The sequence below is a fragment of the Lithobates pipiens genome, unplaced genomic scaffold (assembly GCF_037356315.1).
Source record: "Lithobates pipiens isolate NorthernLeopardFrog02 unplaced genomic scaffold, aLitPip1_a1.2 Scaffold_27, whole genome shotgun sequence".
Lineage (NCBI taxonomy): Eukaryota > Metazoa > Chordata > Amphibia > Anura > Ranidae > Lithobates > Lithobates pipiens.
This window is the reverse complement of record NW_027507788.1, coordinates 110,448,194-110,470,771: the sequence shown is the minus strand read 5'-3', so window position 1 is coordinate 110,470,771 and position 22,578 is coordinate 110,448,194. Positions and strand designations below refer to the sequence as shown.

The 22,578-nt window shown below is 44.7% G+C and overlaps 1 protein-coding gene across 5 annotated transcripts in view; it reads left to right on the top strand.

The window, feature by feature from the left end:
* ARHGEF12 (Rho guanine nucleotide exchange factor 12) overlaps positions 1–21,598 on the top strand; it is a 428,628-nt gene extending 407,030 nt beyond the window's left edge. For all 5 annotated transcript variants that reach the window (XM_077457372.1, XM_077457369.1, XM_077457370.1 and 2 more), the window contains one exon: positions 19,805–21,598. In XM_077457372.1, the coding sequence (XP_077313498.1) occupies positions 19,805–19,836 (32 nt within the window). In that variant the 3' untranslated portion in view covers positions 19,837–21,598. The remainder of the gene's footprint in view (positions 1–19,804) is intronic.
* The last annotated feature ends 980 nt before the right edge of the window (positions 21,599–22,578 follow it).

The window sequence follows — 22,578 nt, the reverse complement described above, 5'->3', positions numbered from 1 at the left end:
CTGTACCTTTTTTTTTTTTATTATCTTCTACATCATGGACAATGCTTTTATTTATTTATATATATATATATATATATATATATATATATGTTTCAGATCGTTGATGAATTCAATACATTTTTGCGTTCGCTTATTAAAGAAACAAAACATTATCTAGGTCATAAAATGTTTGGATTTCTGTAGTGTTTATTAACCCTTATCTAGAAGCAGTGTGTGGTTTATTCTTTTATTTGTATACATATTATTGGTTATGTTGACTATTGGCAGAAAATCTAATAAGGGGGTCCATCCAGTGCTGTATTTTGGCTTAGGCCGGGACTTTGTAGTGGGGGGGATGGGGCAAAAAAGGCACAGACTCTCGCACACAGGGCCACCATCCGGGAGGTACATCTATGGGGAGGGAGGGTAGACTACACCCAGGTGACACCAGGAAGCAGTTGTAGTGGGTGAAGTGGCCCTCCAACCCTCCCCCCCACAAGCTAAAGTTGAACAGGAGAAGAGAGCGGCTCTAATCGGCTTCCTGCCCGCTCTGATTCCCTCCCAGTTGGTCACAGCAGAGGGCCAATCAGAACACACGGGGGGGGGGTATCATGGGAAACTTAGTCCCAGAAGATTGGTGACCCCAGTTTGTCCACAGACGGCAAACTACAGTCCCCCAGCATTAGAGGAAAAAAAGATAGGACTGTACTGGGGGAGGCCAGAAGAAGCCGCGCTGTACCCGCCCCCGCCTGAGAGGGAGCCGCACTGTACCCGCCCCGCCTGAGAGGGAGCCGCACTGTACCCGCCCCACCAGAGAGGGACCTACACTGTACCAGCCCCACAAGAAGGGAAGCCACAGGATCACTGTTGCGGTTTTGCTGGATCTGGTAAGAGGGACTGTTTGCCATTATCCATTACTATTCCTACAGACTGAGCCGTGCCTAACCTGCTATTCTCTAGCACTTATTTACCGCCACAGTGTCCCTCTCTGTCCTCTGCCCGCGGCATCCCTCTCTGTCCTCTGCCCGCGGCATCCCTCTCTGTCCTCTGCCCGCGGCGTCCCTCTCTGTCCTCTGCCCGCGGCGTCCCTCTCTGTCCTCTGCCCGCGGCGTCCCTCTCTGTCCTCTGCCCGCGGCGTGCCTCTCTGTCCTCTGCCCGCGGCGTCCCTCTCTGTCCTCTGCCCGCGCCGTCCCTCTCTGTCCTCTGCCCGCGCCGTCCCTCTCTGTCTTCTGCCCGCGCCGTCCCTCTCTGTCCTCCGCTGTCCACCACTGGGTCCATCCTTCAGGCAGCAAATTGAGACTTTAATACAGTGTATTTGTGCCTGCACTGACAGTTGTGCAGTCTATTCACATAGACGAAAAGCAAGGCAGTGTAGTAATGTACAGTTCTCAGTAAGTAGAAGTAGATTGTACATAATTTGTAATAATACTGAAGTCCAGACTCTTATCTTCTATAACTTTAACTTGCATATCCAGCCCTTTAACAGACATACAGCCTGCAAAGGTGGAAGTTCTGTCCATTCTAGCTAGATAACTGGGTTAAGGCAAGTGGGCGCGCTACATGATTAACTCACCCTCATCGTTGTTTGCTGTGATGTCCCCATTAAAAGACCACTATAGTGAAAAATATTGTATCCCAGTAACTGTATGAGGTTAATACGTGTAATTTCCGGGGGGGGGGGGGGGGGGACTTCAAATGATTACCTTCTATTCATGTGCTTTAAACCTTTTATTCCAGAAGAAAAATAACAGTTGTAACTGCTTAGAAAGAGTTGGGTGTTAATAATTAAGTGCGCCCATGTGTGGGCTTCGGCTGACTTTTTGTTCCCAAAAGTCTGAAAAGTCTGGCGGATTTAGAAGTCTTGACTCAAAATTGTCCGCCAGACTCGGACAATCCGCCTGTCTGTGTGGTGTTCTAGTCCGCCGGACTTTTGAAATGAACGGACTTGCTCACACACGGAGTAGAGTCTGTTCATTTTGTGTCTCCAGGTAGACGGAACTAGAGAAAGAAGTCAATGTCGCTGCCTCCATCGGTGAGATTGACACCTCGCTAGCCCCGTCACCTGGTATGGATTTAAAGGGAAACCCCTATGCCAAGAAAACGTTGCGGGGGTCCCCCCAAAGTCCATAGCAGACCCTTATCTGAGCATGCAGCCCGGCCGGTCAGGAAAGGGGGGTGGGGACGAGTGAGTGCCCCCCCCGAGCCGTACCAGGCCACGTGCCCTCAACATGGGGGGGTTGCCACCCCAAAGCACCTTGTTGATGAGGACAAGGGCCTCTTCCCGACAACCCTGGTCGTTGGTTGTCGGGGTCTGCGGGTGGGGGGCTTATCAGAATCTGAATCAGATTCCCCCCTACCATATGTGAATGAGTATGGGGTACGATGTACCCCTACCCATTCACCTGGGGGAAAAATTGTACATTAAATAAACACAACACAGGTTTTTAAAATACTTTATTAGACAGCTCCGGGGATCTTCTCGCCTGAAAGTCCAGCGGACCTCCGCTGCAAAGTTTGGCGGGTTGTCCGCCGGATAGTCTGATCGTGTACGCGGCATTAAGCTACTTTTCCCATCTAAAACTACCCCGTCTACAAAGTGACAGTTGTGCTTCTTGATTTTACTGGACAATGAACAGTGTTGTCACCCTGCTGAGTGATGTTGAATGATCAAAGCCTTGTAAATTTTTGTTAGAGAAGGAACTCCAAAAATAACAACCTGTTTGTATGATTGTGACAGAGGGCATCATATATGTCCTGTTTTTGTTTTGCATATTGTTAAACTTTACTAGATATACATATTTTACACCCTTTTCTAATAATCCTGAAGATGACCTGTTCCTTAGTGATGCAGGGCAAAGCATCAGGTCAAAGTCTTGCTTTGCCTTTAAAACCAGCTATTGGCTTCTCCTGCTGCTGTCAATGAAATCATATGGGAGTGGAGGGGCAAGTCCGAGCCATCGTGCATGTGTCCATAGATGCACATAGACTCAGGTGGGCCTCTATAGGATTCAGCTTCCTACAGTGGTACATTGAGAAGAGGTGGAGCTTGGGCAGGGGAACCCAAAAAAGGGGGGTTGGGGCCTCTGCAATACCATTTCTACAGAGCAGGTAAGTATAATATTATTATTGGAAAAAAACTGAGCCTTTACAAACACTTTAACTGATACCTTCCCCAGCTGCACTTGCCTTTCATTCTCTTCCCCACCACTTTGTTCAGCCAGTAAAAGTAGAGAAAGGAAACTCTGTGTTACGCGAGACTAAGTACTCCCCTGTGACAGCGCTGGTTCCTGAACAGCCAATCATAATGCATCAGTTGCTTTAAGCATCAAATAGGTGGACCAACCACTATTCAGTCCTTGGCCGTATGTTCCGGTAGTGTCAGAGCTGCCCCAGATGCAGCTGTCTAGGGATCTGTACTTTATAGCTGACAGCATTTATTTTTAAATCTTCTTTAGTAGTGGCTGAGTCTCTTTAAAGTTTGCAGTGTCTACCTGAGTAGGACAAGAAAGAAGATATTTGCCTGGCTGTGCATAACTTACTCTAGTGCTGGAACCCACTGCAATACAGTAGTGTGTATGCGGTGCTTTCATTGTTCAATCTTGTACATATAAAGGTGAAGAATCCAGTCATATTCGCAGCAATTTGTAAAATTTCCCTGTGTGATAGCAAGCATTTCTGACTGGCTGAGGTACTTAAGTATTTTGTGAAGGAGAGAGCCAGCCCCAGTAACCATGAGCAATGCTTAAAAGTGTTTGTAAACTTAATAATGCCACTGCCCGCCCCCCTAGTGTATCCAGCCATAATGCACAGTGTAAATAATTTTTTTTTAAACTATGCCTCTAAATACCTTTTTTTTTTTTTTTTTTTTTTTTTTTTTTTCCCAGAGATCATCAGGCCGGTCACCAGACTCCTGACTGCTCTACACCTCCAATGCAGGGCTACAGCTGGAGGGGCCACGTTCTCCCTCTAAAGTCAGCCGGGGAGGTCACGTGACCATGTGCTGGCCACTCAGTCCCTCTTACTGTAGCCCTGGATCGGAGGTGTAGAGTGGCCCGGAGTCATGTGACCAGCCTGAAAATATCTGAAAAGGGTACTTGGTGGCATAGTTTAAAAAAAAAATACTTACACTGTGCATTATGGCTGGATATACAAGAGGGGCTGGCAGTGACATTTTTGAAAGTTTAATCTTCTTCTGATAGGGGCAGTAGGGGGGGCGTAGACACAGACACATGGAGCTGACAGGCAGGAAGAAGAAGGGGGGGGGGGTGAGCCACGTATGATGAAGGCACGCAAACTGACGACTGTAATCCGGGCTCAGCAGCCATTATTGTGTTCAGTACACAGAGGGGAACGTTGCTTGCTTTATTAAGCCCAACTTACCAAGCAAAGAAAGCTACATGGAATTGATTTATTAAAATACGGACAGCAGAAAAATCAAAACTATTATTTTGCAATAGACAACTTGTTGCTTATTCCATTAGTAAATAAACCTCAATGTCAGCAATTTGTCTGGCTAATTTTCTGTATTGTAAAACAGCACTGCTAGTGTAAGTTTGACTTAATTCTTTGGTCAGAAGTTCAAATTTTCACAGCTGCTCCGCACAGCCTCAGACCCCGATTTTCCGGGGACAGCTTCCAGCTCCCCAGCCTCTTTGGGAGGAGTGGAAGATTTTCCATTTATGCCCGATCTGGCTCATCCACCCTCCATCTCCGCATGCGGGCCTATAGGAGACCATAACCTTGATGAGGACCTTCCCCACGGAGCCCAAAGGCAATCAAGGTCAAGGGACCCCTGCCTGAACAGACCCCAAACTACTTCAGCCACGTCATACGTGCAGGCAGTTAGCGCGCCACCCCCCACCCAGCCCCCGGAGCCACTGGAAAAGGCCCCCCATCAAGCACAAAGTCCGGATTGGAGCAAGCCCTGGGACTACTCATCCGTCACCCCAGCACTGCCCCCCCCCCCACCTGAAGGGCTGACCGACAACCACCTCACTCCCCCCCGCAGCTCCCCCCACCCGCAGGGACTGGAACAATCCCATTTGTACCCCCACAATGGCATGCTTACCTGCAAGCAGTGCCGACCAAAGACGACTTCAAACAAGTTATTGAGGATGTGAAGTCCACTTGCAGATCAGAGATTCAGACCCTCCAATCGGGCCTTAAACACTTAGCAGACAGAGTGGAGATGGCGGAGGAGGAGATCCAAGAAACCAAACTCGAGGTCCACAGAACCCAACTTCAGAGACATGCAACGTCATGTAGAAGACCTGGACAACAGGGGGCGCAGAAACAACATCCGAGTGCGCGGTATCCCAGAATCGTAAGGTCCCGAGGATGTCCACACTATTCTACAATACCTGTTCAACAACCTGATTGAGGAATCCCCGACCAAACCCATCGAAATGGACAGAGCGCACATAGCTTTACGGCCCAAAGGCACCAGCTCCAAGCCCCGCGTAATCATCTGCAGACTGATCTCCTACCCCCTGAAGGAGGAAATAATGAAGCAGACCCGCCTAGCCCAAAAAAAGACCCTAGATGACAACCAAATCCAACTTTTCCCGGACTTATCCTGGATTACCCTGCATAAATGCAGATTACTCCAACCACTGTTACACATCTTACAGGAAGAAAACATCCCCTACCACTGGGGGTTTCCCTTCAGCCTCACGGATAAGCACCAAGGCAAAATAGCCATGCTGAGATATCCAGAAGATCTAGCGACTTTCTGCGCCACAGTGGAACTCAGAGCACCTCAGCTCCCAGATTGGGATCTCATAGCCACCCCACCCGTACCACCCATGGCATGGCAGAGGGACCCCCCACCTAAACGATCCCGAGGATCGGGGTCATCCCCAAGAGGTAGACATACACAGCAACAAAGGCCTTAACCACGCTCAACCCTCCTGGAGAAGCAAGCACACCTAAGGAACTTCCTTATAGTCCCTGCCAGTGACTTCACCCAGGCATTTGCCCTCATTTTGATCTCCCTCTGAAGCCATGGCTACAGTTTCAGCCTCCAACAAGGACGAGTTTCTGACGAGACTAGAGAGAGAGAGACTTCTCATGCTGCCCCTGCCGCCTTCCCCCACCTAGTTTACCGGATTTGAAAAATGTGAAAGTCATATATGACTCTTCTAGGATTCCCCTGGGCCTCTCCGGTTCATGCTGAACGAGTCGGGCCGGGGAGCTCATGGGAAGCCATTTTGACCTTGGCCTGATGACCTATTTAGGTCTGGATGTGATGTTATTGCTGAATGCTCATGGTTCAGCAACACTAACCACTCTTTTCTTTTTTTCTAGCCTCTCCTAAACCCTCTCCCCCCAGGTCGTCAACTGGCTTAACAAGAAATACTTCATGATTACATTGGAGCTAGGCACCCCCATTCGCAGACGCTATAACTGGCGACTGAACACATTCTCGCTACAACACCTCCCCTCAAAAACAGAACTGACCTCCACATTAAAATATCTAGAAGAAAACAACACCGTGGATGTCTCTACTCCCACATTGTGGGAAGCCCATAAAGCGATGATAAGAGGTAGATGTCTGGCCATGTCCTCAGCCATGAAAAAAAATGCACAGGCAGTGAAAACAGATGTAAAGGGAGCTTAGAACCTCAGAGAAACGATTGCAAAACTCTCCCACCATACCTCTCCTCAAAAAAATTGTATCCCTTAGAGCAACACTGGGTGACCTGGCGAGAAAGCCTTAGTTAAATGAAAACAAATATATTACGACAAAAGCAACAAAGCCCACTCTCTCCTGGCCAGGAAGCTACGAGACAGCACACAGGCGTCCACGCCACACCAGGTCAGGAACAACTCAGGCTGCCTGATATCTCAGCCAGAGGATACAGTGCAGTCCTTTGCGGAATTCTATAAGGCCCTCTATAATAACCCAGATATCCCTAGCAACCCTCCCTCACCCGACCTCTCCCAACGAATACAACATTACCTTGAGCACAGTGGGATAACCTAGCTTCAGTCCGCAGACCTAGAATCCCTAAATGCACCGATCACATTAAAAGAGCTAGAGCAGACCATTAAATCCCTACCTAACTACAAGGCCCCGGGTCCGTATGGACTCCCCTATGAATATTATAAAGAATTCCTCCCTCATTTACTTCCTCACATGTGCAAACTATTTAATGCCTTCCTGCAAGATACTCAAATCCCAGGGGACATGCAACACTCCTTTATTACTGTAATCCCTAAGCCTGAAAAAGACCCCTCCTTGTGTGCCAATTACAGGCCAATCACCCTCCTAAATTCAGACTTGAAAATATTCTCTCCCCCACCCCTTCACAGGCTAAGTTTGATTTACCAAAACAGGTGTTCTATGGGTATCTCCAAATCCGCCACTAGGCCTTGACATTTGCACCAAATCTGCAATTTTCCCCTCCAACCCCCTTTTAAAATATTGTACTCACAGGCTCAGCCCAGAAAGGCCAAATCTCAGATATATACAAAATACTGAATGCAAGATCCTTCGAAACGGGCAAACATAACTACATGCTGAAGTGGGAAAAGGCCCTGGGTGGGGACATACCCATGGAACAATGGGGGACCATATGAGCCCAGGCAGCCAAGAGCTCGATCTGCACCCTCTATAAAGAAAACGCATACAAAATTTTGTACTTTTGGTACATGACCCCAGACGTGCTACACGCAATATTCCCAGCCAGCTCAGATCGATGCTGGCGTTGCATGGGGGCTAAAGGGACACTGATCCACATTTACTGGGACTGCCCACACACAGATTGTTCCTTTCTGGAACTCAGTCCAGCAACTGCTTGCCCGTCTATTTGAAAAGATAGTTCCTGCCACCCCTACATTTTTTATGCTGGGCCTCTCCCCATTGAAAGTCCCAGCCCTACAGAAAAAGTTAACTAGGCACATCCTCACAGCAGCGCGGTGCCTGGTGGCGCTGATCTGGAAGCGTAACACCCCCCCCCCTCATCTAAGCCCTCTATGCCAGGATTAAAGATGTGGAGTTGATGGAGAAGATGACAGCAAGAATACAAGACCGTTTAGATGCGCATTATAAGGTCTGGGAGCTCTGGCACCGCCGGGAGGAACAACACGATCCAAACAATGACCCAGGATGATGATGACGTGCCTCCCCCTCCCCTTCTCTTCTTTTCTCTTTTCTTCCTTCTTTACTAGGAGTCGCCCTAGGACTCTCGTTTACTACTTATTATGCAAATTACTATGTTTAGTTAACCACTTAATAACCGGCCTATAGCCGATTAACGGCTATAGGTCGGTTTGCTATCTCTGAGAGGCCGTTAATTAACGGCCTCCCGGAGAATCGTTCGTGCGCGCCCCCTGGGGCGCGCACGCCGGAACATCCGTGCTCGCCGAGTTCACGGGACCCGGCGCAACACGGATCGCGGTAAAGGACCAATGGCAGCGGTCCTTTACCACGTGATCGCTCCGTCCAATGACGGAGCGATCACAAATGTAAACAATTCGGCTTGCCGGGTCAAGCTAAGGTCATCAGTCTCCTCTCCTCACACCGATGCAGCGTGAGAGGAGAGGAGAACATTCCAGTGAAAATAAAAAATAACCGTGAGTGCCCAGCAGTGCCCAGCAGTGCCCAAATAGTGCCACAACAGTGCCAGAACAGTGCCAGACCAGTGCCAGACCAGTGCCATCTATCACCTGTGCCACCTGTGCGACCTGTGCCACCTTTGCCACCTCTGTGCCAGCAGAGCCACCCCAGTGCCACCCCAGTGCATACCAGTGCATACCAGTGCCACTACAGTGCATACCAGTGCCATACCAGTGCCACACCAGTGCCACACCAGTGCCACCTGTGCCCATCAGTGCCACCTGTGCCCATCAGTGCCACCTGTGCCCATCAGTGCCATCTGTGCCCATCAGTGCTCATCTGCGCCACTGCAGTGCCACATCAGTGCCGTCTGTGCCCACCAGTGCCGCCTGTGCCCACCAGTGCCGCCTGTGCCCACCAGTGCCGCCTGTGCCCACCAGTGCCGCCTGTGCCCACCAGTGCCATCTGTGTGCTAATCAGTGCCACCAGAGCCACACCAGTGCCACCAAAGTCACTATAGTGCCCATCAGTGCCACCTGTGCCCATCAGTGCCACCTGCGCCCATCAGTGCCACCTGCGCCCATCAGTGCCACCTGTGCCACTGCAGTGCCCCATCAGTGCCGCCTGTGTCCATCAGTGCCGCCTGTGTCCATCAGTGGCGCCTGTGTCCATCAGTGCCCACCTGTGCCCATCAGTGCCCACCTGGGTGTTAGCTTTCCAAAATGGGGTCACTTTGTGGGCGTTTCCATTGTCCTGGTGCTCCAGGGCCTTCATAAGTGTAATAGGTGGTTGAGGTATTAGATGTGTAATTTATGCTCCTAGAACGCCTGAAGTTGCTACTTCAATGTTGGACTTGTGTATGTGGCCAGGCTGTGTAAAAGTCTAACACATGTGGTATCACCGTACTCAGGAGGAGCAGCAGAATGTATTTTGGGGTTTCATTTGTGGAATGTATATGCCGTGTGAGAGAAATAGCCTGGTAAAATGACAATTTGGTGTGAAAAAAAATTAAAATAAAAAAAATCTTTATTTTGCAAAGAATTGTGGGAAAAAATTACAACTTCAAAAAACTAACCGTGCCACGTACTAAATACCTTGGAATGTCTACTTTCCAAAAAGGGGTCATTTGGGGGGTTTTTGTACATTACTGGCTTGTTAGGGTCTCCAGAAATGAGATAGACTGTCAGTACATCAGCTGTGATCAAATTGATACATTTTCAGTGATTGGCACCATAGCTTGTAGACCCTATAACTTTCACGCAGAATAAATAATATCCACTAATTTGGGTTATTTTTACTAAAGACATTTAGCAGTATACATTTTTGGCCAAATTTATGAAGAAAAATTACTTATTTGCAAAAATTTTTAATAGAAATGAAGAAAAATGCTTTTTTTTACAAAATTTTCGGTATTTTTTCATTAATAGCACAAAAAATAAAAAACGCAGAGGTGATCAAATACCACCAAAAGAAAGCTCTATTTGTGGGAAAAAAAGGACGAAAATTTCAGATGGGTACAGTGTTGCATGACCGAGTAATTGTCATTCAAATTGTGAGAGCACTGAAAGCTGAAAATTGGTCTGGTTATTAAGGGTGTTTAAGTGCCCAGTGGTCAAGTGGTTAATAGCTACATTTTACGCAACAGTTGAGTTACCTTGTTATAAAAGGAATAAACATGGCTATCAGAAAACCAGAGGCTACAAGTTTCAGAAGTAGACTAGCCATGTAAGTTTAGAAAGCAAATTACTCATGTTTTGATGACTAAGCAATGCATTTAAAATGTTTACTAAAATAGAGGGAGCAGCTAAATGGCAGATGAGGTTTAATGTAGAAAAATATATAGTAATGCAGTTGGGAGCTAAAAATATGAATGCAAGTTACTGCCTAGTGGAAAAACGTCTGGGGGACTGTCGGATGTAAAGGGATCTGGGGGACCTTGTAGATCAGACCCTGCAATAGCATGCAATGTCAGGCTGCAGGAAGCAAGGTCAGCAGACTATTGGCATGCATTAAAACGGCTGTTTACTCAAGAGAAAAAAACTATAGTTCTAACACTTTGCAAAACTCTGGTTCAGCCACATCTTGAGTATGCAGCCAGTTCTGCTCACCAATCCTCAAGCAGGATGTGCTTGAACTGGAGACAGTGCAGAGAAAGGCAACACAGCTAATCAGGGGGCTGGAGGACCTCAGTTATGAGGAACCACTGTAGACATTAAACGTCTTCTCCTTTGAGAGGAGACACTTAAGAGAGGGGATATGACCACAATATGCAAATCTTTGAATGGTGATTCCAGCTTTCGGAGGAAACTATTTAACTTAAGGTCTCTAAAGAAGATACGTGGCCACATAATGAAGCTGGATGGTCAAAAGACTTTTAGATGTGTTTCTTAGCAAACACAATGTACAGAGGTATTGAAAAGGGTAGAGACGTTAACACAGTTGGTTGAACTGGATGGACTAGTGTGTTATTCAAACTTTCCAATTATGCAATTGTGCCTTCTTTCACTCTCGACTGAATTGGCAAAGTGACAGGGTCTGTTTTTAAGGCGAGTGTCACATGAGACCTTTTTGTGTCTGTGATCCTACCTGCATATCTGTATAATCAATGCATTTCACATTTAATAAACATATAACTAAAGACAGAACTCTTTTAGTTTTGGACAGAATGGAGAGGGTATAGAGCACTAGTCAGTTTTTATTGTCTTCTGTGCCCCTGTTAGGGAGATTCACCCTCTCTATTATTCCTGTGTTTACTATCGTCACTGAAAGTGATAGTAAACGAAAATCACAAATTTTGAGTTGTCCCCTGAACAAGAATCACGAGGATATCTTTAAACGAAAAACTAGCTTCTAGTGACCCTTTTTCCAACCTGGGATTTCCCTCACTTGAGTGATTCTCTCTCACTTCCTATTTTGACTGAGACAGTAAGTGAAGAGAAATCTCCCCGATACGAGGCAGATGTCAAAATGAACCTTTATAGGTTTTATATCCCTCCCTAACTCCAAAGTGAAAAAAAGGTTTGCCCTCTGTTATACTTTAATATTTATATAATGCAGCAATCTCCAGCTCAGTAGGGAATATGCAATCTATGAATTTTAATTATTGTAAGACTATAAAAAAAATCACTGCTTGAAAATGTATCATTTGATGTTGCTTTCTAACTTGTGATCATAATTAACTATGCCAACCTACAGTGCCTTGAAAAGTTATCATACCCCTTGAAATTTTCCACATTCTGTCATGTTGCAAACAAAAATGGAAATGTATTTTATTGTGATTTTACGTGATAGACCCACACAAAGTTGCACATCATTGTGAAGTGGAAGGAAAATTAAGATTTTTCTTTTTTTGCAAATATCTGAAAAGTGTGGCGTGCATTTGTATTCTGCCCCCGAGTCAATACTTTGTAGAACCCCCTTTCACTGCAATTACAACTGCAAGTCTTTTGGGTATGTCTCTACCAGCTTTGCACATCTAGAGAGTGAAATTGTTGTCCATTCTTTGCAAAACAGCTCAAGCTCTGTCAGATTGGACGAGAGCATCTGGGAACAACAATTTTCCAGGTCTTTGCCAAAAAGTCCAACGTATTCCCGGTCTACCAGGTGATGTCAGACATCGTGAGGAATGAGTGGACTGACCCAGAAAAGTAGCCGTTCTTTGCAGCTAGTCATAAGAAGCTGTATGGAATAAAAAACCCTAAATTGAATGCCCCACTATCGAAAGTCTCCAAAAAGTCCTCATTGGCCTTTGAAGACATGGGGCATCTAAAAGATGGTATGGACAAGAGGGGTGACATTATCCTAAAGAGAGCCTGAGAAACAAGTGTCACCAGCCTGAAGCCCGCACTCGCCACCACTTGCGTGGCAAGAAATCATGAGTTTTGGCTCTCTCAACTTCAGGACCATATCAAAAATGGTACCCCTAGGGAAGATATATTGAAAACCCTACCGGTTCTCCTAAAGCAGTCGGTTGCATAGCGGATGCGTCTGCAGAATCCGTCAAACTGGCAACAAGATCAAGGGGTCTAGCTGTGGCAGCCAGGTGGGCTATCTGGATGAAGACTTGGTCAGGAGATCCTGGATACAAAATTAAACTATGTAACCTCCCTTTTTCCAGAGATCTATTCGGAACAGGCTTGGCGAAGCCTTAGAAATAACGGCTGATGGGAAGAATACCTTCCCGGTAGAGAAACGCAAACCTCCACAGAAGGTTTTTTTTGTGGGTGAAAAGAGCATCCACAAGAAGACAAAGAGTACCCAAAAAGCACTGGGCGATGGTAGACCTACCCACCTCAGAAAAGTTCAGATCTGGACAGATCTAACACTACCTACAAAAAATCTGGAAAGACAAACCCCTTCCTCCACAATTCACCGAATACGCACTCTGGTGTGCTCAGACCAAGGACCAAAAGGGTGGGGTATCCATAGTCTACTCATCACTTACCTCTTCATCCACCAAGTCCTCCTATATGCAATCCTGGGAAACAGATTTTAAATTCCAATGGGACCTGGGGGTCTGGCAGAAAGCGAGCTTTACCTCATTTAAAAGCATCCTCAACATGACACTAATAGAAGCAAGCCTAAAAATCATATCAGGATGGTATTACACCCCTTCAAGGCTTGCCTCAATCTTCCCGGTAGCTAATCCTTTGTGCTTAAGAAATTGTAAACTCAACAGCATGATGCCTCACATGTGGTGGGAGTGCCCCAGAATACGTTCTTTCTGGATTTTTTTTTTCAATTAAATCAATAAGCTTGTGGGAAGCCAGATCCCCAGAACTCTTCAAGTCCCCCTACTGAACGCCCACATCTCAAATACTCCCAAGGCCTCACGTAGGCTAATCCACTTAGTTTTTTTGGGAGATAAACTTACTGTGGCGAAAGCTTGGAAAAAACCTACAATCTCATTCCCAGCGGTAATTAGAAAAGTCTCCTGGATAATGTCACATGAGAAGTTATCTAGCATACTTTCAGACACGGTGGGTAAATTCGAAGCATTCTGGGAACCATGGGCCATTTATGTGGGTTCACCTCTGACCACCAACTCAGCCAGCTTGACTTTCTCCAAACTCCGTTACTAATGCTCCTTCTTAACCCCCCCCCCCCCCCCTGCTCTCCTTCTCTTTTTTCCTGTTCCTTCTCCGCACCTTTCCTTTCTCTCTTCCACTTCTTGCCCTCCTGCATGAAAAAGCATTTTTGGAAAGTGACAAGTGACTTTACACTAATGCCTCATCACGAGTTGTTATCCAAGAGAAACAGACGCATGGTACATTCCGTCCCTCTCATTACATTCTTCCCCAGGGGTCGGTGGTTAAGTCCCTCCTCTCTGGCACAGCTAGCTCTCAGTGGGGGTGCCACAGGAGGAGGAACCCATCTGACTATCAACAGGAATACCATCCCTTTACTCCAACATTACCATGTCTGTATAAATTAATACTCCATTCGGAAATTCTGTTTTACACTCAAATTATTTTGTTTCAATGTTAACTTTATATGATCTTTCTGAATCGATATATAGAATGTCGTTTTCAACTGTATTCATAACGTTATACAAAATAAAATACTTTGAAATAAAAAAAACACTGGGCGGGTCACAAGGTGACGCCAAAGAGTAATGTCCTCTTTGGCTCTTCTAGTCAAGCCCCAAAACAATGACCATAGAACGCCAGTAGGGGGAAGGCTGGCTACCTTCCTGCCTCAATGGCAGAAGACAGCCACTCAATTCATTCTAGACATCATAGCAAGGGGTTACTCCCTGGAATTTAGTTGTCATCCTCCAAAGAGATTTCTATTAAGGAAACTTCCCAGGGATCCTGAAAAAGCAAGGGCTCTCCCGTTGTTGCTGGTGGAGATGGTAGACCAGAAAGTCCTTACTCCAGTCCCAGAGTAAGAAAAACAAAAGGGTTTTTACACTCACGTTTTTGTGATCAAAATACCTTCCGGGAAATTTTGATTGATATTAAATCTAAGTCCCCTGAACCAAGCAATAAAATACAAAAAAGTTTGCATGAAATCCATATTTTCAGTCAAAAATATCCTTCACCCAGGAAGTTTCATGGCGACCATGGATCTCGGGGATGCCTGCCTCCACATTGCCATACAAGAAGAATCCCATAGATACCCAAGGTTGGCAGTGGAGATAGAGGTGAAGGACTATCACTTCCAAAGCAGGGCTTTTCCTTTCGAACTATCATCATCACTGAGGATATTTACCAAAGTCCTAGCAGAAGCCCTGACCCCTCTGAGGTTGAAGATGACTGTAGTACCGTACCTAGGCTACCTACTATTCGCAGCACCGCCAGAAGGTACAGCTGGTAAATGACCTGGCAGAAGCTCAACTATGGCTGTAGTCACTAGACTGGATTTTAAGCATAGACAAATCCAACCTGTGTCCCACTCAGAACATTTGGTTTCTGGGATATCTGCTTAACTAAAATAGAGCAGAAGCCGTCCCTACCAGAGGAGAAGATTCCAGGCCTCATAATAGGGTACTGATGTCTGTTCTGGGTCTGATGACCTCAATGATACCAGCAGTCCAATGGGCCAAGTATCATCTAAGGCCCCTACAAGTCTTTCTCCTAAGAAATCAATGAGTATCTGGACAGGATGCTTCTACTTGCAACCTCCGTGAAGAGGTCACTTTGGTGGTGGAGGATCCACACAATTTAAACCAGGGTCTGGCATGGTCTTTGCCAACCTCACGGAATTTGACCACAGACACGAGCAGTTGGGAATGGGGAGCCTGCCTAGCAGGGCAACCTGCTCAGGGAAGATGGTCCACGAAAGAAGCCCAGACGTCTACGAATTGGAGGGAGCTTATGGCAATAGCCAAAGCCATAGAACACTTCCAAGACCAACTAAGAAGTCATCACAGCCTGATCCTGTTGGACAATACCATGGCAGTAGCTTATGTGAACAAACAAGGGGTCACTAGGAGCCCCCCCCCTTAAGCCATGTCTCCAACCAGCTCTGTCGATGGGCAGTAGGGAATCTACTGTTACTGGGAGCAGTCCACCTAAAGGGGGAAAACAATCAAGTGGCTGACTTAGCTGCCAAGAGATCTCCCAAGAGGAATGGGTATTACACCCAGAGGTGTTCAGGGAAATTACAGCTTGCTAGGGAGTACCAAATATAGATCTATTTGCATCCCGGAAAAACACCCAGGTGAAGCGTTTCTTCTCGCTAAACCCACAAGACCAGCCTCTAGGGATAGACGCACTCCAAAACCGTGGCGTTTCAAAATGTTCTACGCCTTCCCTCTGGTACATCTGATTCCTCGGGTGGTGAAGAAATTCCTACAAGAGCAAACAGCACTCATACTGATAGCATATTGGCCCAAGAGAGCCTGGTTCTCTCAGCTCCTCAGTCTCTCAGCAGAAGAGCCGTGGCTACTTCCTCTCAGGGACGACCTGATGTGTCAGGGACCCCTAACAGGCCTAAGACCAGAAAGCTTCAAATGGGCAGCCTGGTTACTAAGGAAGACATCCTGAGATCAAAAGGACTCTCAGATAAAGTGGTGGCGATGCTTCTGAGTGCCAGGAAGCTGAACACCAGGCCAAGCTACAGAAAGAACTGGAAAAAAAATCAACCGCTAGTGCACAGAAAATAACAGACAGATCGATACACCAACTATTCTTGAGTTCCTACAGCAGGGTGCTGATAAATGTCTAGAGCTTAGTATGCTGAAGGTCCAGATAGCGCTGTCGGTGTATCTAGAACAGACACTACAAGGAGACCCGTTGGTCTCTTGCTTTTGCAGAGCATTGGCAAAATACAGACCACCCAAGACACAATGTCCCACATGTGATTTGTCGGTGGTACTGAGGTGGATCATCAAAAGTTCCTTTGAGCAACTACAAGAAACATCTTTACGGCTGCTGACACTCAAAAAAAAAAATTCCTTGTGGCTATCACTACAACACGTAGGATAGGGGAAATCCAGGCTCTGTCTGTCAGAGAGCCTTTTCTCAAAATTCACAATGATGGAATCGTGCTTCAAATAGATCCAAGATCTACACAAAAAGTGACTTCAACTTTTCATAAATCCCAGGATATACTACCTTTTGTCATTCACCGGCTAATCGCAAAGGGCAAGAAATAAGCCTTCTAGATGTCTTCTTTAGTACCTTGATGTCACAAATGAGTTTAGAGCATCAGACGCTCTTTTCGTCCTGTACACTGACAAATGAAAAGGTAAACAAGCGTCCAAGAAAACTGCTAGCCAGACAGATCAAGGCAGCTATACTGGAATGCTATGGAGTTAGGGCTCATTCAACAAGGGCTTCAGCAGCCTCGTGGGCAGAGAAGGTGGAAGCCACTCCAGAGCAAATTTGCAGGCCAGCAACTTGGTCAAGATTTTCGACCTTTGTTCAGCATTAAAGGCTGGATATGGTATCCAGCCAGGACCAGGCTTTTAGTAGGAAAGTCCTCCAAGCTGTTGTCCCACCCTAGTGTGGTGAGTACTTGGTGAGTTATTGGTAAGAACTAACTATTTTTGCATTTATCAGTGTATTACCACTAAATATTTAAACTGATGTCAGTGAGTGCTAATTCAATTACTTTTAATTGGGGGTTTGTTTGCATGCATTTTCTTCCACATGTTTGCTGTGTTCCCCACAAGGTTTCTTGCAAACTGCAAACAGGACCTCTTATGGATTTCTTTCAACAATGGCTTTCTACTTGCCACTCTTTCATAAATGACCATCCATAGATTTGTGGAGTGCATGACTAACAGTTGTCCTGTGGACAGATTCTTTCACCTGATCTGTGGATCTCCTCCAGTGTTACAATGGGCCTCTTGGCCTGCTTCTCTGATTAATGTTCTCCTTGCCTAGCCTGTCAGTTTAGATGGACGGCCATGTCTTGGTAGGTTTGTAGTTGTGCCATACTTTTATTTTTGGATGATGGATTGTACAGTGCTCCATGAGATGTTCGAAGCCTGGGATATTTTTTTTTTATAACCTAACCCTCTTTTAAACTTCTCCACAACTTTATCCCTGACCTGTCTGGTGTGCTCCTTTGCCTTTTGTGATGCTGTTTGTTCACTAAGTTTCTCTAACAAACCTCTGAGGGCTTCACAAAACAGCTGTATTTATACTGAGATTGAATTACACACAGATGGACTCTATTTACTAATTAAGTGACTTCTAAAGGCAATTGGTTCCACTAGATTTTAGTTGGTATCAGAGTAAAGAGGGCTGAATACAAATGAATGCCGCACTTTTTTTCTGATTTTTTTTATTTTTATTTTTTATTGAAAGCTATTTATCATTTTCCTTCCACTTCACATTTATGTGCCACTTTTTTTTTTTTCTTCTGATCACATAAAATCACAATTAAATACGTTTGTTTTCGGTTGTAACATGACAAAATGTAGAAAATTCCAAAGGATATGAATACTTTTTCAAGGCACTGTATATTGTAGCCTTGGTGTATAATGCCAGCAGCGGGTGAGCCTTCATTTTCTGTGTTGCTCTATTACTAGGATAATGCACATTGTGACTTCTTAATGTTTTTATACATTTAGGTAAATGATTGAGGCCATTTGTAAACTTGGTCTGTCAATGATTTAGTTTAACGTGGGGATATCATTCTGCAGAGAAAAATTGCACTGATACTTCACTTACAGAATTGTATCTATGAGTGATGTCCATTAGGCAGTAGCTAAAGCAAACAAATATAAATGGAGCAAAGCAAACTGACAAGAGGAGGGAGGCATCCCTCTGATCCTCAACATCCCATACTTACAGCCTAAAACCCACCCATAGAAACTAAGCCATGTCTAACTTCTGTCTCCCTTTTCAGTGAGAGTACCCTGGTTTGCCACTTAAAGTAACTCAAGTGGAAAAATGCCCATAAATAACATGCACCACGCTCAAATCACTATAATCAAATTGGATTTACACTGATCAGCCATAACATTATGAGCACCAACCATAACCCATTGAGTCATGGACTTCAGTAGACCTCTATAGGTATGCTGTGGTGTCTAGCTGTCATTTCTCAAATCCCTAAGTCCTGCAATTTGCAAGGTGTGACCTCCATTGAACTGACTTGTTTTTACAGCACATCCTGCAGATGCTCGGTTGGACTGAAATCTGGAGAATTTGGAGATAAAGTCAACACTTCAAACTCTTAGTTCCTCAAACCATTCTTGAATTCATAAGACCAGGCTGCCTTCTTTCATTGTCCCATGGTCCAATTCTGATGTTCACATGGCAATTGTAGGCAATTTTGGTTGTGGACATGGATCATCATATCTATGGGTACATAGCCCCATACACAGCTAACTGCAATGCACTGTGTGTTCTGGCACATTTCTATCGGAACTAGCAATTACTTTTACAGCAATTTAAACAACCATCTCTCTTATATTAGATCAGACTACATGGGCCAGCCTTCGCTTCCCACATGCATCAGTATGACTGGCCACCCATGACCTGTCGACGGGCTCGTTCCATAGACCCCCCCCCCCCCCCCAATGGTAGGTCCTGACCACTACAGACTGGGAACATCCCACAAGAGCATTGGAGAGAAGTATAGGAAGCAGCCATTTGAGGGCCAGTTCACACTGCTGTGTGGTGAGAGATTGCATGTGATCCACACTGCAAATCGCATGCTATGTTGATGCGATTTTAGCCATACAGATAGTATGGCTGATATCGCATCACATTCGGACTAAACTCACACAGGACCCTTTTTTTGGTCCGCACCACAATCTAATCGCATGTGTGTTCACACCTATGCAATCTGATTCATGTCTGAATTGTCAGTTTGCAGTGCAATATACAAGCTGAAATGGGGGTGTCATTAACAATTTCTCACATAGTTTGCATATGACAGTGTGAACTGCTGTGCAAGTCGGGTGTAATGCGGGAACCCGTAATGGATTTGCAGGGTTCCAGCATCGCACATGTGTGAACTGGCCCTTAATAACCAGGGCAAAAAAAATCTATATATAGGATTATAAAGCGATCAAATGGCATGAGGTTTCAATTCGGTTTAAATGCCCCTCACCTTGGCACATACTTGCCTTGCCTTTTCTTCATTGCTAAAGGTCTTCAGTTATTCTCTCAATTGCTTTTTTGTAAGATCATATATTAGGTTCCATTCATACAGGAGTCCAGAGAAATTCTAATGGTTCGCACTCTTTCACAGCTGTTTGTGTGTTTTTTGATAGGTGTGCTGTTTAATGTATGCATTTTAATATTTTAGCTTATATAATTTTACTCATTCAATAATTATGTTTTATACTTCTGTCCACAGATATCACAATGCTTCCTACAGACAAAGGTTGAACCTGAAGTCTCCTGAGCTCTGGTCCATGAGATTCCAGCTGAATGGAGGGATCTGCCTGCAGCCCACTAACATCTCACAAATACTTATACCTTGGGCACCCCTTGCAGATAAAGACAGCCAGTCCTCCCCTATCTCATGATCATCACATATGCTCAATATACACATGTAGGTACACAGGGTACACATTATTTGGCTTATAAAATGCAGCAGTAAAAGAAAAATAGCTGACATCTTTATGTAAGGCAAATTTGGATTACTTGCTGATAGTGTTATATAACTACAAAGACAGATGTGAAATAAAAGCATCCTTTTCTAAAGCTATTTCTGCTAAATTTGTACGTTGGATGTAAAGAAGGAATATTGCGCATCTTTTATGAACCTGACAAATGGCCAGCATCATGTCAGTAATAGTCTTCTTCGTGTTTCCTCATCTACATGAGGAAATAAGCCATAAATAAATGATAGTTATGCGCCATATGGCGTTTAGATTATTGTTCTCCAAAAACATTAATGCAGGTTGCCAAAAACACTACTGAGCTAGCAATGCACACTTGAGGCAGACACCAGTAAAACAAATAATATTTAGGGCCAGTAATAATGTTGCCTGTGTGTCTGCCTCTGTATTTGCACTGACGGTGCTGAGATCTTTATGTATACACAAGCCCCCTCTCCCCTATTATCCCTTGCATGTAAGGACCAGAGCTTCAGAACCTCAGCTTGCTGTATTTTCCAGCTGTACTGCCACCTTACTGAGACTGCCACACTGTTCCTCTGAAAAGCTCTCCTAAAACTTCCCGCATGACCAAAGTGTTGGAGATTGGGAAGCTTGCATCTTCTCTCTAGTGGAGGGTGCGCTGTGCTGGTCTTCACTACTAATCAGTGTTCTGTGCCAATTACTGACAGATTTTTTGCTGCTCTAAACAAGACTTCCTTCCATAGATCACCGATCAACCATACTTTACACCATGTGGACTGTGTTTTATGTAGACAATCGTTTAACTCTGGTGCCAGCATGAACATGCAGCATGTTCAGACCGTAAATGCGAGCCTGCAATCACATTATCTTGCATTTGAATCCATTCATAGCACCAGCACAAATGAACAAAGCTTCATAAGTTGTTTGTTTTTTGTTTTTTTATTTGGGCAGGAAGATCTCCACCAACTTCGCCCTTTCCTTACCAGCCAGTTGTATAGCAATGGTGGTGATTTTGTCCACATACCATTGCCAATTTACACTAACTCTCTGTAGAAAGCTCTGTTGTTCTTCCCCATTGACATTGCTGGATCAGGAAGCAATCTAGGGATGCGTCTTTGCACTTTTAGGACAGGTTAATCACAGCTCTTTTTAAGCTGTGTTCCCATTAAAGGGAGTTTTCTGCATCCTTTTCTGTATGTATTTGTATTTAAAAAAAAAATAAATGAAAGAAAAAAAAAAGAAAATTCTTCCAGATATATTCCTATTGTACATGAGTAATTTTCTCTTAACATTGGTTTAAGACAAGATTTGGGAGTATTATTTTCAAGTAAGGCCATATTAACATTCATACTCTGTGTTTTAATGATTGTGGATGGGTGTGTAAACTATATAATTATCCAAATGTATGTATTTGACTTAGTTATTTTATGAATTATAGCTCCTAAATTTTTATGATTCTGGATTGGAATATTTCTTGGACATCTCACATTGAGGATGTGGGATGGGAGCATGGGACGTATGGTAATATTCTGATAATAAACAAACTTACAGAATCATGGCTACAACTTTTTCATGTCTCTTTTATTGCATGTCTGTTTTTGTCTGTGCCCTAAGATGACAATTCTCAGAGTACCGTAGAAGGGTTTTTATCACTAAATATACCTTTTATTTAAATTGCATCCCTTTCAAAAGACGTGAAACAAAACATTCACACTAGCACTTTTAAAATAAATGTGTACTGTTCGAACCCACAACTTCAATTACAATTTATTATAATCATACAGGATTTATATAGCGCAAACAGTTTGTGCAACGCTTTACAACATGACAGTACACTTATAATACAAATCAATACAGGAAGGATCAGAGGGCCCTGCTCATTAGAGTTTACAATATAGAAGGGAGGGTCAAGTGGAAACAAAAGGTAATAACTGTGGGGGGTGATCTGATGGAGAAAATGAAAATACAGTTGTTAGGTGTGGCTAGGGTAAGCTTCTCTGAAGAGAAGGGTTTTCAGGGATCGTCTAAAAGCTAACAGAGTAGGAGATAAGTGGACAGATTGGAGTAAGGCATTCCATAGGATTGGAGAGGATTTGGAAAACTCCTGGAGGCGAGCATGAGAGGAGGTGATGAGGGGCTAGAGAGCAGGAAGTCTTGAGAGGAATGAAGATTTTTTACAAAGCAACTCCCAAAAAGAGAGGTTACGGAAATCGGCTCTGGCAGGGAGAAAATAAAAATAAATATATATAATTTTTTTTTTTTTTTTTTACTTTTTTCCCCAGCCATGGGAGAAAAGGGTATTTGGTAATGCTGATTGGTTGTTATGCAGAGCTGCACCAGATTTTACACGTTAAGTTTTAGTAAGTATCCCCCAATGTATCCTATTGATGCGTATAATTAGTGATGTTTAGTCTGTCACTGTTGTGTCCCATAGTCAGTGATGGCGAACCTTGGCACCCCAGATGTTTTGGAACTACATTTCCCATGATGCTCACCTACACTGCAGAGTGCAGGAGCATCATGGGAAATGTAGTTCCAAAACATC